Raw genomic sequence first — 17835 nt, 5'->3', positions numbered from 1 at the left:
TAATCATTCGAATGGAGAGCTCCATTGGATGCATTTCCCAGCATGAGCGGCTGAGTGCACCCAGAACACCCCCGTCCCAATGGGATGGTCTCAGCCGCTCAGGCGCATTCCAGCCCCCGCGATGCTGCCCTTCCAGCCCTCCGAATCGGCGCAATGTCTTGCTCCTACACCTGTACCTTACGGTTCAAAGCCCGAAGCTCTGGGCTTGTTGCTGAATGGTGACGAATAACTGAGGGTGACGATATCAGTGTAAGACTATTGTGCCTGTTGATGCCTGCCGGCCAAGCTGACTTACCGTGAGTTCGTACCCTGGCCATCCGGCATACCATCAATCGCAGCCATGCCATCATGACGTCTGGCATTTAATAAGCAATACAGCAAACAGGAAATCGAAAATATGTGGATTCCTTTCGGTATTCGCTTTAACTTACATTACAGACATTCCCAAATGTTTCTGTAAAACTATAATATCTCCAAACCCAGTCTGGGAACTAGGAAGTGGGAAATTGCATCCTTATAAAGATAAAGTCGTGAAAATTACAATGGTGACAACGGCTGCTGGTACACACCAAGGCTCACACATTTTGGCATACAAAACGCATGGCCACATTGACTTTTTCTCTGCGGTTGTGTGCTGAGCATTGCTGTCCCGTGACGCCTCAATATAGCTCAGGGGACATTGAGCGAGAAAATATAATATAGCGGAATTCCATGCATAAAATCCACAGCCGAATCAAGAACGTAGAGTCAATAGGGGTACTTCGATTACTAAAGCAGGCACGTAGGAAGAAGGACGATGAGTAATTTCCAAAAGAAATGTGTTGTTCTTCCACAATCTCTTCCTATTAAAGGAGGCATTAACCAAAACATCCCCTTCTCCATATGTGCCGACAACCTGCATGTCAATGTTCTATGCAGTTTGTGCGATATTCTTGCTCAATAATGAGCTGCGGGGCAGAAAGCTTCTTAGGAAAGCTTAGAATAATCACCTCGACCGGTCAGTGAACGCTAAAACACGGCTGACCGGGAACGCGGCGGCACGGCTCCAGCCGCCGCCTGGTGCTAGTGTGCGCGTAACTAACGGGGAGACTTCAACGCCTGGCGCCGTCCCGACAGGCTTCCGTTCAACCGCTCGCAGCAGGCTAGGTTTTCGTCCCAGATTTTTTTGATTGGTATCCTACGGCTTCAAACATGCCAGGGACCAATAAAATTTAGTAGTGAAGACGATTAAAAAAAATCAAAATTCGACGATACACCCTAATAAGCAATGTTAAATGTGAACTGTTCTCACGCTCCCAACAGCAACCGTACACATGCAACTTGCTTTTGCTTTGTTTCGCCTTAGGCAAAACATTCAAACAAATTGAATTAACATCCCAGCTGCATGCGCTAGGAATAAGTTATGCTGCATGCGCTAGGCAACGATCCTTCAGCGTAAATGGAAGTGGTCTAAAACTGACATTTTCTGAACCGTTGCACTTGCGTACTCTTACCATATGGGGTGTGTAAGAGTACGCACGCCAGGCGGGTGGAGTACGCAAGCATATGAACACACACCTATGCAGCTTGCACTGTCCAAAGGCTTAACTTCAAACTCAGAAGGCATTTAAGTTAATTCTAGTATCCAAAAAGAAAAACATAAAATAAATCTATCAAGTCTATAAATCAAGAAATAACATGTCGTGTGCTTCTTAAAAAAAAAATGCACAATCAAAAAGGAGAATAACTCGTATTTGGAAGAATTTCGGGTACGCATCTGCATCACAGTGCTCCATTGATGATATACCTACAAAACAATCGTCATTGAGCGATAGATTAATAATTCTATATTTCTGTATATTCGATTTAATGTATAATTCTGCGTACTCTTACCCTCCTGAACAGTGCGTCCTCTTACCGTACATGCAATTCGCGCACAAAACAACCCCGAAACGTTATGCAAAGCTTCGCAAACAGAATATTGCACTGTACAGTATTTCCCCAGATAACCTCACAAGTTTCCCACAACAATCACGGAAATGTACCTTGTCTCAACTGCCAAGTATCAAAATTATTGTACCATATCATAATAATATCATAACGCTCGAAAATAATATTCATCGCCTTAAACTCAACAGCGTCGCCGCTCAACGCCCACGTTCCGTTGGTGACATGCACGCACTGGCGGCTTCATGTCACTTCATGAACTCGACAAACCCGCGTTGCTAAGCAACCGAAACAGCTGATGCGTACTCTTATCGCCCGCGTACTCTTACCCGCCCTTACCCTATGTCACGGACGCTTACTCGCTGCATTATTGCAACGCAATTGGCTATAGGTAACAGGTATTTATGAGTAAAAGTATAGCCAATGAGCCCATTAGGCGTACAATTTCACAGTGTACATATGCTCAGACTTCGGGCAGAGCACCACTATATCGTTTAAAATCGACATTTTGCAATGAAGCCCACATGCCAGTTTACACAGTCATGTTGCACACACTGATGCTTAACATATTGAATTAATTAACTTTTCCGTCCTTTGTCAATTATTATTCCAACTACGCCAGACACATTTAAACTTAAAACATGGTAGGTACATATATCCGATTTTGCCTTCAAGCCATTGCATTATTAAATACTTAACGACGTAAGACAGTTACCAGCCAGGCCATACCAATTTTCAACCCGTCCCGATACCACGGGTGAAAGATATAGAATTCCCATGACGTAACGCGTTTTTTATCTCGCTGGGATCGGCGAACAGATGTGGCGTGGCGTACCGCCGGAGAGGCAGCTTCCCTGTCCGACTCGCGACTTTCTCCCGAGCGTAGTTACCGTCCCGGTGTCAGCCGTACTGTGGTGAGAGATGGGAGCTTTGGGTGAGCCGCCGGTGATGGTAATCGCTAACAATCCCACAGAAACGCTGAATTGATGATGCCAGACGGTGAGGAGGCTGGCCGCGCAGAGCCCGAGAAGGACACACTGGGTGGTGAGTGCCCGAGGGTGCCGCGGTGACCCGGCCCGGCCCGACAGAGGAGCGTCCGACGCGTCTGATGATGACAAACGACAAGTGCGTTTAACGTGAGACCGCTGATCGTCCGCCCCGATAATAGCCGGCGCATCAGCTGATCGGAGGGCGGCCGCGCACCCCAGCCGCCGCCGCCGCCGCCCGCCGCCCGCCGCCGCCGCCGCCGCCCGCCGCGCGGCCGGCCGGTCCGCAGTCGACGACGGGCCGGCGGGGGGAGCGCACGCGCCATGTCTCCCGTCATGTGCTCCACGCCCGGCGCTCAGGTCAAGCCGGCGTTCCCGGCGGCGGCCGGGCCTCTGGTCGGAAAGCTGGTGTCGCGCGCACCCCGTGTGCTCAACCAGCAGCTCGCAGCGGCGCGGCCCACCGACGCCACCGGCCGGCCCGCCAAACGCATCAAGATCATCATCCGCTCGCAGGGCGGCCCGCGCGCCAAGGCGGCGCTCCGGCAGGTGCTGAGCGCCAACGAACCGCTGAGGAGTCTGCAGCGTCTGGGCGTGTACCGTTGTCTGAGCGGCGCCGGCGCCGTCACCACTGCCTCCACCCGGCCCATCAGCGAGCCCTCCAGCCCCGTCAGCAGCGACGAGGCCGGGTCGCTGGCCGACAATGAGGAGGCCTGCAGCCCCGGCTCGGCCGGCGCCACCAACACAGACATGCTCGACGATCTGCTCCCGGTAAGTGGCGTCGCCCAGTGCGTTCCCTCAGGGTGACAGGATTTTAGACCGCTGGTACGTGTGCGTTTATCGTCGTTTCGCGCCGTCGTTTTAGTAGATATTTCAGAAACGTGGTCTGTGGCCACCCCCGGGTCCGGTCTGACGTTCCATTGAGCCGGTCCGTCTCTGACCGGTTTTGATCCGTCGCCTCCGTCGCCCTCCCTCCCCACTAGTCTCCACGACCACGTGACAGGATGGGTCACGCGCTCAGTACCGTCTGGGGCACGTCTGGACATATACACACTCGCCGCCGCGCAATGTCTGGCCTGTGAGGGACGACAGTTGGTGCAGCGGCGCCGGCGGAGGGTCGCGGCCCCCGCGGAGGCAGTCACCCCTAGCCGGAGTAATGTAAACTATGCAGGGGCGCGTGCCGGCTGACCGAGCCTGCTGTGACTGGTGCTGACCGGACCGCCGCCTGCCGTCGCCGGTCAGCTGTTCAGCGGCTGGGTAAAGTGGGCGGCTCCGGCGGACGGGTCGGCCGCGCCGGCCGGTCGGTCGGCTGGCTGATGGTCCGGCCGGCAGATTTCGGAGGAGACACGTCATGAGTGCCCTGACGGCCGTCGGGATCAGAGACGCTCGCCGTCCGGTCCAGGCCGGTCCGGTCAGTGGGAGAGCAGCTCAGTCCTGATCCGGGACCGTCCAGCCGCAGACCAGGGACAGGATTCGGCCCGCGAGGGCGAGGACGAGCTCAGGGGAGATGGCGAGGGCGAGCTACGCTCTCTGAGCCCAGTCAGCCAGCCACAGACTAGTGACGGGCCTGGGCCGGTGAGGGCGAGCTGGGGAGAGCCAGACTGTCATAGAGTCAGTCGCGGTTATGTGGACAGATTTCCACCGTCACGATAGGCGTGCTGTTATGTTGTCTCTGCGGTGAGATGGTCACTCCGAGCTCAGCTCGGGGCCTCCCATGGGCTCCATTTGAGAGCTCACACCTGCAGACGTGCTAGATAAAGAAAGTAAAACAGCTTCTCGAGCGCTGCGAGTGTATTCGTGAGACTGGTAGGCGTGTTTTCCGTCGAACCTGCTGCCTACAAATCACTCTTTTTAACACATGCGGTGGCTGTTTTCACGTGCTGCCTATCTCTGACTGTTGCGTCTTTATGGTTTTATGATGCCGATACGGTCAGGTGCGACATTTTGCTTATCTGAAACGCTATGACAAATCCGTGAGCTTTCCCGACAGCCGATTAGGCTGTGTTTGTAGCTAATCATTGTCGACTTTGTTAAACTTACGACTTCTTCTGTAGATAATAATTTTTTATCTTTGCAAGATTGTTGTTCTGTGCAAATTCCAAAGGGAATGGATCACTCCCTCTAACTTACTTATCATTCCAATCCAAGCTTCTCTCAAAGCTTGGGAACGACTATTCGTGGCTTCGCGACTCGACTCGTCATTTTTCCATCATATCCTTATCTGGTCTGCTTCATTTAACATATATCCACGACCAGTCTGATCCTGAGATCAGGCAAATAAACTACGCAGCGAGCTTATCGGTGGTCCTGACCTTTGTCTGCAGCGCGGGGATATTTCAAGGCCTTCGTTTCTTCTCATTATTCTCTCACTGTCCTTTATCCTTCGCTTTCTCTCTCTCTCTCCCTCTCTGTATCTCTTTCTCTCCCTCCCTCCCTCCCTCCCTCCCTCCCTCTCTCTCTCTCTCTCTCTCTCTCTCTCTCTCTCTCTCTCTCTCTCTCTCTCTCTCTCTCTCTCTCTCTCTCTCTCTCTCTATCTCTCTCCTATAGCCGCCGCTTTGACTCTCGCCGCTCTACCCAATCAGCTGTTGGAGTTTTTGTGGCCTGCCGCCGCCGACACTGAATTCACGACCCATCCCTACGGCGGCGACAGAGACCGGAACGGCAGCGACTGAGGCGAGCAGTGACGGCCCTGGTGTGTCAGATTGACAGCAGATTATGACACATAGTCCGCTCACTGTACAAAATAAATGGCAGGCTATCCTTTCCCAATATGTCGATATATTTTGTGACACTCAAAATCTTAATATTACAACCGTATTTATTGCGCTGTTTTTACATACAATATTTTATTGGATGAAAAGGCACATTTTTATCGCTTTTAATCAATCCCTGCCAGCTTGTGTACCTATAAATCTCTCTCTCTCTCTCTCTCTCTCTCTCTCTCTCTCTCTCTCTCTCTCTCTCTCTCTCTCTCTCTCTCTCTCTCTCTCCTCTCTCCGTCTGTTATTCCCGGGTTCCTCTGCACTCTCGTCCACTCCCCGCTCTCCGGCCGCGCGCTGAACTGACCGGCACCGCGTGCTCAGTGCTCGTCTCCGAGTGTCTCTGTGTATGTGTGTGTATGTGTTTGTTTATCCTCCCGGCTGGACCATCATCTCTGGTATCTGCCAGAGAAGCGGCCTGTATGCGAGCCGCCCGCTGAGTCGTGTTGTCCCACATTGGGGCGGCACAACTCTGAGTTGGAGCGGCGTCACACAACACACGTTTATGAGCCGGACGCATGACTCGGTCGCATAAAGATAAGGCCGGTTTCACTCCCAGACTGTTGGTGCGGCTGTGTGTCAGTTGACGTTTCAGCTTCATTCAGTTTTTATTTCGTGACCTTGCCTGTTCAGTTTGTGTAGAGCCAAATGGTGTTGAATACAAAGCTAAAAGGCGAAAATCATCGTTCGATTAGCCCGTCAGCAGTGTGTCTAGTTGGTGGAGAAGGTGCGAAGTCACGACTGCGAAGGGAATATGAGAGAGGCAACTGGCCCTGGTGCTGCCTTCTACGAATCCAGCGATATCACTCTGCCTTCTATGACTCTAGCAATATCCTTTTGCCCTCTTGTCACTATTAGAGATGCCAATTTGACTTTGATTGTGTCTAATCTTACTTTACGTTTTATTTCTAAGTGCTTTGGCAAGGAGCATAATATTTAAGTAGTATTGTTTTTTATCTCGACCTTCTCCTTGTTGATAGATAGCCAAATATTAAAAGACATAGGTTACATTTGCAGTCGGGCACAGCCCATCATCAGATGTATATTGTTCCAAATAATTTTTGGAATTGTATTGTACAGATGTATATTGTATTTGGAACAATATACATCTGATGATGGGCTGTGCCCGACTGCAAATGTAACCTATGTCTTTTAATATTTGGCTATCTATCAACAAGGAGAAGGTCGAGATAAAAAACAATACTATTTACGTTTTATTGCTCTTATTCCACCCCTCCGTCATCGGTTGACTATTCTTTATATCAGCCGGATAGGGTTAAATGAATGTATCAAGTAATGCTCCGTTTGATCTATCGACACACCACATCCGATCAATAGTACCTATTGTGTGAGGTACTCGGCCGCAGCCCGGTAGCTGTACTTTTTGCATCGTGCATCCTCGCTGTATGCCGCGCCTGCTCGCTCCTGTTATAGGCTTTTCGCCGAGAAATTAAGGCGTCGTAATGCGGGTGGTACGTTACGAAACCAGTTCCGTGGATTACGACTGGGTGGAACTGGAGCCCGACCGCCTCAGCTTGGTCAGAGCACTCCTCTCACAGACAGACTGGCCGTCACCATGGCATGGCATGGTTACATGCGACCTGCCGAGTACACCACACAAAGCCGAGAGGCTCAGAGCTACCGGGAATAGCAACGGGCGCTGACGGTTTTCACTTAGAGTTCAGAGGAGCGTGGATTAAGATTTTATGCTCATAGACTTCAAAGCATATTTCATTTTATTGATTTATTAACCCTTTGCACAAAGCCGAGTGAAGCTCTGTTGTCATTCTTCCCGCCCTTGGGTGTGCATGGATGCACAACAGTACCTAAGCACAAAATCAGGCCACTTGGGTAAGTCGTAAATTTGTCAATTTGGTGAATCATGTCGCACTCGAAGGAAATCGAGCTCTTCAAATTTAGCTGACTTTTCGGATGACTTTTTATCATTCTTGCATGCCGAGCATGAAATATATGGCATTTAATATGCGAATTCGGGGGCGGGGTGAGCGATAAAAGGGTCATATGACTCTGTTTCGATGCCCTCGGGCTATGCGCTGGTGCATCATTATGCACCCGATTTGCATGAACAGGGAGTGCCATGTCCGTTGGTCCATGTGAACAATATCTGAATCGATCCGAGTGTGGGTCCGTTTGCCCAATGTAATAGATACACCGGGGACACTCATTCCATTGGAGATAAAACTGTTCAACAGGTAGATGCTGAACACCTGATCCATTTGGAGTAGAGGTGGCAAAAGATGAAAATTTTGGGAACCAGACTCGAACCAGACCCGGCTGGACATTTCTGGAACCAGTCGGACCCGGTATTAGTTGGAATCGGAACCAGTTGGACCCGTTCTCCAAGTCAATACAAACTACTTGTAGGTATCATTAGTTGCATCATGTACAACAGCCTATTTCCCACTGGGAATACTCATGAGCTACTGTGTGCAAAGAAACATTCACTTCATTCACTTCATATTTTGCAATAATGTGTAGTGTGCAAGATGCATAGTTTATGGTAGGACCCGGTTGGACCCGTCAGAAAATTTCCAGAAACCGGCCTGGACCCATATGGGTCCAGACTGGTTCTGTGGACCGGGTCCTCGGGTCCACAGTTTGCCACCTCTAATTTGGAGCGTGCAGGACATGGTTCAGAGCTTCATAGGACTCAGTGAGAAACCTGAGGTCGTTGGGTATACACGTTTGGAACTTTCCTTGGTGAACGTACCTACTTTAGTGTTCAATGTTTGAGATTAAGAATTGTGATATGTGATGTACTGGTCCAATGTTCGTTTAACATTGACACCATTTGTGTCTTATGCCATCCCCTTATTTGCATATTTAATTGAGATTATGCTGAGGCTCGTGGATGACCCCTTCATTTACCGACATATAAGATATCATATATATGTAATTGTACATATTTGAGCAGCACAAAGATTGGAGTGCATGCATATTATCATAAAATCCATTCTTCCATCCAGAGCTTTCACCAATGCTAGTGCTCAGACCGGTTCCATTCATCTCTCAGGTCACTACCGAACTAAAAGCCCGTGGGGGTCCTACCAGCGGTCCTAACAGCGTTTGTCTCCGTTCCTCGCGGCTGAACAAACCACTATGCAAAGCACCTGTAGCTCGGCGCGCCTGGGCCTTTGGTCAGCGGGAGAGAGGTCATCAGTTACAATCCGCGACACCAGCGGCCCTAATCCCCTGAGATGGAGTCGCCTCAATCGACGGGTAGCGGGGGTCAGCACCTCCACTGACTGGCTAGTCTAATCACGAGGCAATACATTGTCATTTGCTCAGATTGTGCAACTCGATTGCCGTCATTTACCACATACATATTCGTTAGTTTACGTGTCCACTGCTCGGTTACCCCTGCCTATCCTCTGTTGCCATTCTCACAGTCCCTCCGAACACAGTCCTTCCTCCACCTGTCCTTCAATTTCCCCGACCTGGCGCGTTCGTCCCCAGCCGTCTGTCCTCCATCAGCCCGTCCCCAGCCGGCTGACTTTCAGTGGCCTGTCCTCCAGCGGTGCCGTCCTCTCGTCCTCGGCCCTTGTCCTCTCTCCGCGCCGCGAGTTGCTCCCCCGCCGTATCGCCTCGTCAGATCGACCGATACGTGGACGTGCGCATTTGCAAATGTCCGTGTGCGCGCCTTGCATAAGCTGGAGGTCGCCGGCGGGAGGCAGCCCGCTCGTTCGTCGTCCTTCGGGCATGTCCTCCGCCGAACGAACACGATCGCCGGCATCGGGGGAAGGGGGTCTGTCGGCACCCCCACAGAGCGGCCGCCCGGCGCCCGTCTCCTGCCGCCACCGGCGTCATCCGGCGGCGGCGCGGCGCGACACGGCGCACTGGTCCCGATAGTGAGAGTGCCGTTGCTGGGCGCCGCTCTGGACCGATTGAATATGTGAACATTTGCGTCAGAGGTGGGCGGCTTTGCATGAGCTGCACGAGATGGATGTATGTTATGTCGCCGGCAGAATTACGGTATAGATAAGCGCCAGGCAGGGTTCATTTGCTCCGGTGGCTGAGGTGCGCCATGAGCTGGGTGTCATGACCGATGGGCTCGCCCTGCCGGTGAGCCGTGGACGCTGACAGTATCGGCGGAGATGCATGCCGACAGTGACGGCTGCCGACCTGCAGGTGCCAGCTCTGACAGCTCACTGCAGCCGCTGTGATCCTAGGTCAGTTCGGACTGGTCCGGTTTGACCGGGCGCGGAGCGGGGCCCCTCGCTGGAGTCCGGGCCCGGGCGGACCGGCCGGGGGCCGCTGGATCGACGGAAACCTGGCCCGTGACGGCCGCAGCGCAGCGCTTGAACCCCTGGACCAAACAGGGATCTGATTAGACCGACACCGGCTTTACCAGGGGAGGCTGCTCTGGGCTCTGCGGGACGCTCTGCCGCTCGTTTGACCCGCCGGGACGGGAAGCTGAGTAAACACAGGCCCGTCGGCGACCCAGGCCATGGACCGAACATCACATCCGTCCGGCGGGCGGGCGGGGCCGTCTGGATCCGGTCAGAGAACGCTGCGCTCTGTCCGGTGACCGGTCTGGGTCCGGTCACCGGAGGACGGTCCGGGGGGGGGGGACCGGACGGCTCCCCGTGTCCGTCACCCCGGCCGTCACTGCGTCTGTCATACCTGTCAGACCCGCCACTGGCCCGACATCGCCCGGTGTGGCTGACGAGTGGCACGCGCCGCCGATCCCTCGGCACACTTTGACGGCACGGCTGTGACTCAAAGGCACACTTGTGAAATTGGCCCGGCCTAGCCCTGAACCTGAGCCAGACAGGTGGGATGCGATGAGGTGTCATTTTTTGGCTTCACGTCCGACAACTGACCCACGCCGTCCCTCTCTGGCTCGGCCGTCCGGTGCCGATCGCCCGCGGTTTTCCGAGGCGGTCGGCCGCTCCCTGTCTCGGTTACAAGGTTGTTTCGGCTGAGGAGTGTCGCTGTGCCACCTGCGACCACTTGCCACCACCTGTGACGAGCTGTGACGGTCTGTGACACCTGCGGCAGGCTGCTCTTAGCCGCAGCGAATTTTCCTGCCGCCTCATTCCATCTTCTGGATACGAAACTGAGTGATTTACTGATCTGAATGTGCCCATGCCTACACAAACAGTTCTCCTTTTATCTGTCTGGCGTTTTTAACTTACCAGGCTATCGCTTAATTTTCAGGGTCTTTAAAATTCCTCGCAGCAGTATATATTGCTCGTCTCGACTAGTGATGACGTGACGCTATTTGGGTATGAGAAAGTGTCCTTGCGTCCGCGGGCGCTGCGCCGTCGACGCCTTCCCCTCTTTGTGGCTGTTTTTTGTCCGACTCGGCTGGGGACGGCAGCCATTCATTGATCGTGCCATGAATTGTCCTCGCTTGGCGCAGCAGTAGGGGAAAGGGGGCTGCTAATACCAGGGGTGGCGTGGGGAGAGCTATCGTCTGAGGCAAGTTCGGAGCCGGGGCAGTGAGGAAAGGGACGCGCCCCGAAATATCTCGGGAGATTTGTCATGGTTCGTTAGGCGGGAAGGAAGAATCGCTGCATATGGATCACTCATCCGTCAGTTCCAGTATTTCACGGAGCGAGTATGTTGTTGAAACGTTGCGCTACAATTGCCTGATGGTCGCTAAAAGGCCTTGACATTCAGCGTGAATACGCACATACATACACACAGTTGGATGACTTGCTATGTGCTGACCTTGGTTCCGCCGTGGTCCATGCAGAGCTGTCACCACTTGCATTGTCTTCCCTCGGCACTACACAGACTTCCGGAGGTCTTTCAGGCCGCGTTCCTGCGTCACGCGTGGTGTAACAGTGCGGCGGCCAAACCCCAACTCAGCCCTGTCCTCCGCCCTCAAACAGACCCAAGCAGGTTTGATTCATTCAGCGTCGGGATTCATTGCGTCGACTCTCCGCTCTTCCCCATCCACTGCAACCGCTCTTCGCTATCCCCTGTCGCTATTCGCTGTTTCATGTCCCACTGCCACGCTGTCCGCTGTCCTGCTGTCCCACTGCCTCGCTGTCCGCTGTCCCACTGTCCCACCGTCTCGCTGTCCGCTGCCCCGCTGTCCCGCTGCCTCGCTGTCCGCTGTCCGTTGTCCCGCTATATCCGCTGTCCATTCATTGTCCCACTGCCCATTGTCCTCTGTCCTGCTGCCTGTGTCCTGGCTACAAACGACTGTTTGTCGTCCCACTGTCCAACTGAGATAAGTCTGGGCAGCGCCGGCCTCCTGTTTATAGGCGGTGTTCAGGCACGTCCGTCATTCAGGCATGTGCCTGGAAGACAAGGAGTAGTTGCTAGGCGGTAAAATGGGGCAGAGTATAATAATTATAAAACCGGCGCGCATCGCGGCTCGATGTGCAACCGGTTGGGCCGTGATGGTGCATTTTTGCAACGTTGTTGGTTTAATGATTTTATTTATCCACTGCTTGCAAGCAATGCATTGATAATCTACTTGTTACGGGCTGTTTAGCCTGAGACAGACTATGCACTGCTGCGATGACTTGGGCAAACTGACGCTAACTTTCCATCTACAATGCATTGTCGTGCGATTGTTGTTAGATCACCGACTAATTTGTTGTGAGTAAGAATTTCAGGCTGGAGTGTGGCTCTGGCTGGTCTCCGGTTAAATCTGCTCGGTCATTGAGCGACGACACTTGAGTCAGTGACGTAATGTTTGTTGGAAGCAGTGGAAGCTCCAGCACAGACTACAGATAGCTCACTCTCCGATCAAAGTTCGCTGTCCACAAGGCAACCGAAACTCCCAGATTGGTCCAGCAGGGTCCCGCGAAGCGACGCTCGAGATAACTGGAATGCTTCCGGACAGAACTCGAACCCAGCATGGTCGGCACTCGGCATCCTCTGCTCACTGCTCAGCCGTTACGTTAGTATCTCCTTACGGACTCTGGCACTGCCAGTTACCAGAGCCATCAGCCGGGCCGCTATCCGCGCACAGCCGCTGCAGAAAGCCGCATCATCCGGAGGTCCGATAACTAGAAACACTGATGACGTCATCCGTCACTAATGACGTCACTTTCGGCTGAGAAAGTCTCTATAGTTGTCTAGATCTCACCGTCGACCATTTCGTCCACGGAAGGCTGAATTTACAGCGGGAACTAAAGGCAACTTGTTGTCTAATGACTATTCCCAGTCCCTGACAACTTCTCGCTGTCACTAGGTTGTCCGTCACTGTTGACCGAATCCATTTCCTTCATAGTTTGCGGCGGAAGAAACCTCTGACTCACGATTCCTTGTGTCAGACGGAAACGCTTCTCAGACGGAAACGCTTCTCCGCCGCACCCCGCACTCCAGCGCCAGATATCCTGCGTTCCTCTGTCGAACACTCGCTGGCTGACCGGTTTTCGAGAGGGAATTTGATGATTTCTCAGCGCCAGAGGTACGGAATCCAACAACCTGTCGTTTCGCGGCTGCGCTCGAATTTGGTGGCCTTGACCGTCCAGCGGGACTGGTCCGTCAGTACTTGTGGCGATCCTGTTCGGAGGGCCTGTGGCGTCACCCAATAGCGGACATATCTCAGTCGTCTGGGTCGTGTCAGGCGGGCGGACCGGGGGGCGGAGGCGACTGTGGTACCGCGCTACCCGGCCAGCCGCGGAAATTCACCCGGGCAGGCGGCCGAGGGGCTGGAAACGTACCCCATGGGTCTGCACCAGGGTCGCGAGCACTGCAGGATGGGAAGGGTGATAACTGATAGTGACTGTGGCGGAGATGTTTGTTCTGCAGTGTGCGTTCAGAGTGCGGTATGGGAGACAGCTGACATCTCGAAACCCATCCAAAGCTGTCAAATGTCGGAAACTTGTCCGCGAACCATTGTAAGTCATTCTTGTGGATGTTTTGGCACTTTGACTTTGATCAAACACTTTTCATGAATATTGAATGGAAGTGCTTTGCTATAAGTGTTGTTTGACAGATGTACTTCATGACCCTTTGAATTAAGAATGCATCATTCACTTACTTTGTTGCCAGTTCTTATCAGCACGGTCGACACCACTGAAAGGGGGAAACGGTCAGGTGGACACGGGGACACGAGGGGGTGGACTCAGGCGGTCGGAAAGCCATCGGTACACGAGGGTCATGGGGTGAAACAATTAGCTAGCGGCCACTCAGGTCACGCGATTCGCGAGTTCACAACGCGACAGGAGCAACAGACAGACACAGACACAGGTCAAACGGATATGTGTGAGACACGCTTCACATGCGGGCTGACGCGAGCGAGCAACGACAAACGCCGGGTACAGGAAGGGAGCTCCATGGAGACACGGCAAGTGAACACTGTTCGGTTTCCCAGTAGTTGGGAACGCGGCGCGGCCGACCACCGTAGAGAGGCGGAAACGGCGGCGATGTTGGGCCAGTTCGCGTGACGCCTGGAGCACTGAGTCATGACCGAGTGGCTGAACTCGCTCGACTGACCGACTGAGCGCGCTCGACTGACCGACTGACCGGCCGGCGGACCACCGGAGCGGGCCGCTTTCCGATCTCGTTAGCTCCATATACAGACAGCTGGGGTTCCATCACGTCCCCTTTCTCTCAGTACCGCTCCCGTTCGCGCCTTTGTATGGTTTTGTCTTGGCGACGGCGATGCTCCGCGGACGGCTGCCAACTCGGAAGTTGGACGGGACAAAACGCCGACGACGCTTCCGTCCGTCCCTGGCAGGCACATCTCCACGCCGAACTGTGCAGCGGCGGTGCTGCGACTGGCTCCTTTGTGTGTGCTGCTGTCCTCTGTTTTGATTTAATTTTGCACCACCTTTGTTAGTGACACGTTAGTCACTTGCGACATGGATCGTTGCCAGAAGCTAACAGAGACCCACTGTCCACAGACATTGCCAACCCTGTTATTAGTAAGCTTTGTCGAGGATGATCCAGCTTACAGATGTGTCGAACTACTGCTCCTTGCACACATCCTCAGTCTCCCTTCAACTGAACCTCCGCTCTAAGACGCTCCCGCCGTCCTTTCTGTCTCTTGTCCTGCCACTCGCCGCTGACTGTCCTGCCTCACACTGGCCGTGTGTGTGGCGTGTGTTTGCAGTGATGTCCTGTCCTCTGCCGTGCCCTGTCTCCGTGCACGCCTCTCGCCTGCGCCGCCCACTCGTCTATGCTTGGTTTCGTAACTGGCCGCGCCTCGGCCGGTCAGCTCAGGACACCGACCGCGGAGCGCCTATCGGCCGCCAACGGAATTCTGAGCAGAGCCCGCGACGGCCACAGACGCAGCGCTGTTTGCCCACAATCGAGCGCCACCGATAATCGAAGCAGGACACGGACCGCTTTTTACCGTCGCCGCGCCGTTTCTGCATAGATAGGAGCACTTTGTGTCCGAAGAACATCTATTAGGTGGCGCGAGACGGATGGGGTGGTTGCGAAATGTTCGCATTTTCAACTTTTTCTCTCCTTGCTTTGCAGGTGGATGAGCTGCTGGACAATATTCTCAGTCTTCAGAGCGATCATGCAGATTCCACCGGCAACGTAAGTATATCAGACCATCTCGAGCTTGAGATACATAAACAGCTGCTAAAAGAAATCCGGGCCTTCTGCCGCCTGTGTCTATTTTTATCTTTGCTGTTTTGTTTATTTTCCAAGCAGTATGAACTATCGTATCCATTTGTCTATGCGTAGCGACGCGTCAATATGGAATGCTGGATTGTGTTTTACGTGCGATTCTTGCATAGTGTCTGGGAAATACCACTGGAATGCCGTCATATTTCGCACAATCTCTCGGCGTTCTATAGATTATCGATCACGTTAAACCGGACGGATTAGGGGTCACTGCGAGCTGACTGTCCAGCGCGGCCCGGGGGCGGCTATTAGCCTCCAAATACCGGCGGCCGCCGGGGTCGCTCGGCTGTCTGTGACGGGTAGCAGCGTCTCGGGCACATTAAACAGTCCAAATTACGCAGTAGGGTGCCGATCCGACGCCCGTTTGAGGGCGCGTGCCACCAGTTTATTTAACCACACGCCAGCTCGTAAGGCGCGCGACAGAGTACATCGCCCCTGTTCGTATAGCTGTCCCTCCTGACAGAAAACACGTACAATCGGACAAATTCCTGAATGGACACACGCTCGCCCTTTTCCGGTCTGATTTTGGCCATAGTTTTTATTAGTTTATCGTGTGTTATTGGATCTAGTAGTGATGTCAATTACAGAAAATCGGAATACCGATACCAAACCAAATACCAACCGAAACCGTGAGGAAATACCGAAACCGAACCAACCTTGGAACATGAGATTCGTGGTTTTTCTCATTTATTTATTTCAAATGTGCGAGGATAAATTAGCCGTGCATAAATGCGGTACGACTCAACGAGTATAGCTCTAAGTGTTCGGTGACGTCGCGACATGAATTAGGCCTACTTGGATGTTATATCTGACCTATTAAGTGCTAATTATAAGACAGGTATAACTATAAGATATCTTACGAATTACGTCCGCATACCTACCTGAAATCTGGCCACTGAAAAGCTCCTTCACACATCTATGCGCGTCACATAAAAAAGACCAGCCCATGAAAGTGAACCATTCGACCTTCTCCCCCACATTCGCTCTTCCCAATCCGCGTTCCCTCTTCACGCACCTGTTTGGGGCGCGTGACCCTGGCCGCTGGTAATTGATTTATGGCTGATTGATGAGGCCAATTATGTGCGTGCCGATGTATCTAGCGGTGTTTAGAAGTGCGCCACCCAGGAGGCCGTGGCTGTGAGGACAGATTCGGCCCCGCTCCAAAGCGCAGTGAGCTGGGCGGTTCGACGCGCGCTCCCCGCCGCTAATATGGCTATTTCTCGTTTCCTCGGAATTCATTATGCGCCGATGCCGCACGCATGTATAACTTACGAGACTGACAAGGTATGAGCTAACGTAAATGCTTCGCTAAATGCTTACTTGTCAGGTCTAGGTCCTCTTGATTACTGGTTTTCATGGATTCTGACAAGGTTTTTACAACTGTTGAAATGGGATACGGCTGTCCAGCTCGGCCCCACAAACATTGAGGCTCCTAAGCCGTTGCCATGTCGACCAACATATGCTATCACACAGATAGGAAAAGTGACGCTTCTCAGTAAATGGCTGTCAGTCAGTTCATTCAGTTTGACTTATGATTGTGAACTGCCCCTCGTGTTACCGAGGTATTGCATAAACATGTTACAGATTAGGGAACGATTCCATACCATTTGGTGTACCGTGCGGCTAGCACGGCCCCACCGACCCATCACCAATTCACCACCCACTGCCGCCCGTCGCGCCGGGCGCCGGCCGGCCCGGGCGAGTTTTCCGCTTTCCTCGGGCGCGATCTCTCTCTCTCTCTCTCTCTCTCTCTCTCTCTCTCTCTCTCTCTCTCTCTCTCTCTCTCTCTCTCTCTCTCTCTCTCTCTCTCTCTCTCTCTCTCTCTCTCTCTCTCTCTCTCTCTCTCTCTCTCTCTCTCTCTCTCTCTCTCTCTCTCTCTCTCTCTCTCTCTCTCTCTCTCTCTCTCTCTCTCTCTCTCTCTCTCTCTCTCTCTCTCTCTCTCTCTCTCTCTCTCTCTCTCTCTCTCTCTCTCTCTCTCTCTCTCTCTCTCTCGGTGACGTCCGTCGGCGGCCACCAGCAGTAGCGGCAGCCCGCCCCGGGGCCGCCGCCGTTTCACCTTCACTGGCGCCTCCTCTCCTCTCCTCTCCTCACTGCGCCGCGCCGCGCCTGGCCCGTCCGGTTTTCCCAAACTGCGGCGATGGTGGCGCGACAGCGGCCGCACTCAATGGAGAGAGAGGAGCGCGCGCAGCGAGCCTGGCGCACATGCGCCGTCTCTGCCGGCTGCCGCCGCCTTGTTTGGGTCGCAGGTATGTTCTTTCTCCGGTGTCCTGCAGACTGTAGGTAGTGGGTCGTGGGTCCGTTGTTTTATCTTCATCCGGCAGCTGGAGTGTTGTCTGTTCTTTTGTGGACGCTCACACGCCGGCTCGTTTCCGCCGAGAGTGTCTCCTGTCAGGGCCGTGGCTGGTGGGGTCATGGCCCCATTCTCTGGCGGCTCTGCGCCTCCCGTTTGTCGGGTCACACATGGCTTGTGTCCGAGTTCATGTACGAGGGGGGGGGGCGGACCCACCGCTCCAGACCCCGTCACCGATGGTAATGAACTCTGTCAATGGCACGCGGCGACCCGTTATCGGCACCGGATGGAGGCTATATCTGGAGCC

The 17835-nt window shown here is 53.4% G+C and overlaps 1 protein-coding gene across 1 annotated transcript in view; it reads left to right on the top strand.

Annotated features, from left to right (window-relative positions):
• The window catches only part of LOC122382515 (transcription factor EB-like), a 127580-nt gene that overhangs the window by 90770 nt on the left and 18975 nt on the right, over positions 1-17835 (top strand). The window contains exon 4 of the mRNA XM_043367927.1: positions 15086-15148. Within this exon, the coding sequence (XP_043223862.1) occupies positions 15086-15148 (63 nt within the window). The remainder of the gene's footprint in view (positions 1-15085; positions 15149-17835) is intronic.

This window comes from Amphibalanus amphitrite, unplaced genomic scaffold (genome assembly GCF_019059575.1).
Source record: "Amphibalanus amphitrite isolate SeventyFive unplaced genomic scaffold, NRLGWU_Aamphi_draft 000141F_arrow, whole genome shotgun sequence".
In the NCBI taxonomy this organism is placed as follows: domain Eukaryota; kingdom Metazoa; phylum Arthropoda; class Thecostraca; order Balanomorpha; family Balanidae; genus Amphibalanus; species Amphibalanus amphitrite.
Note: the sequence above shows the minus strand (reverse complement) of the source record. Positions and strands in the feature narration are given on the sequence as shown.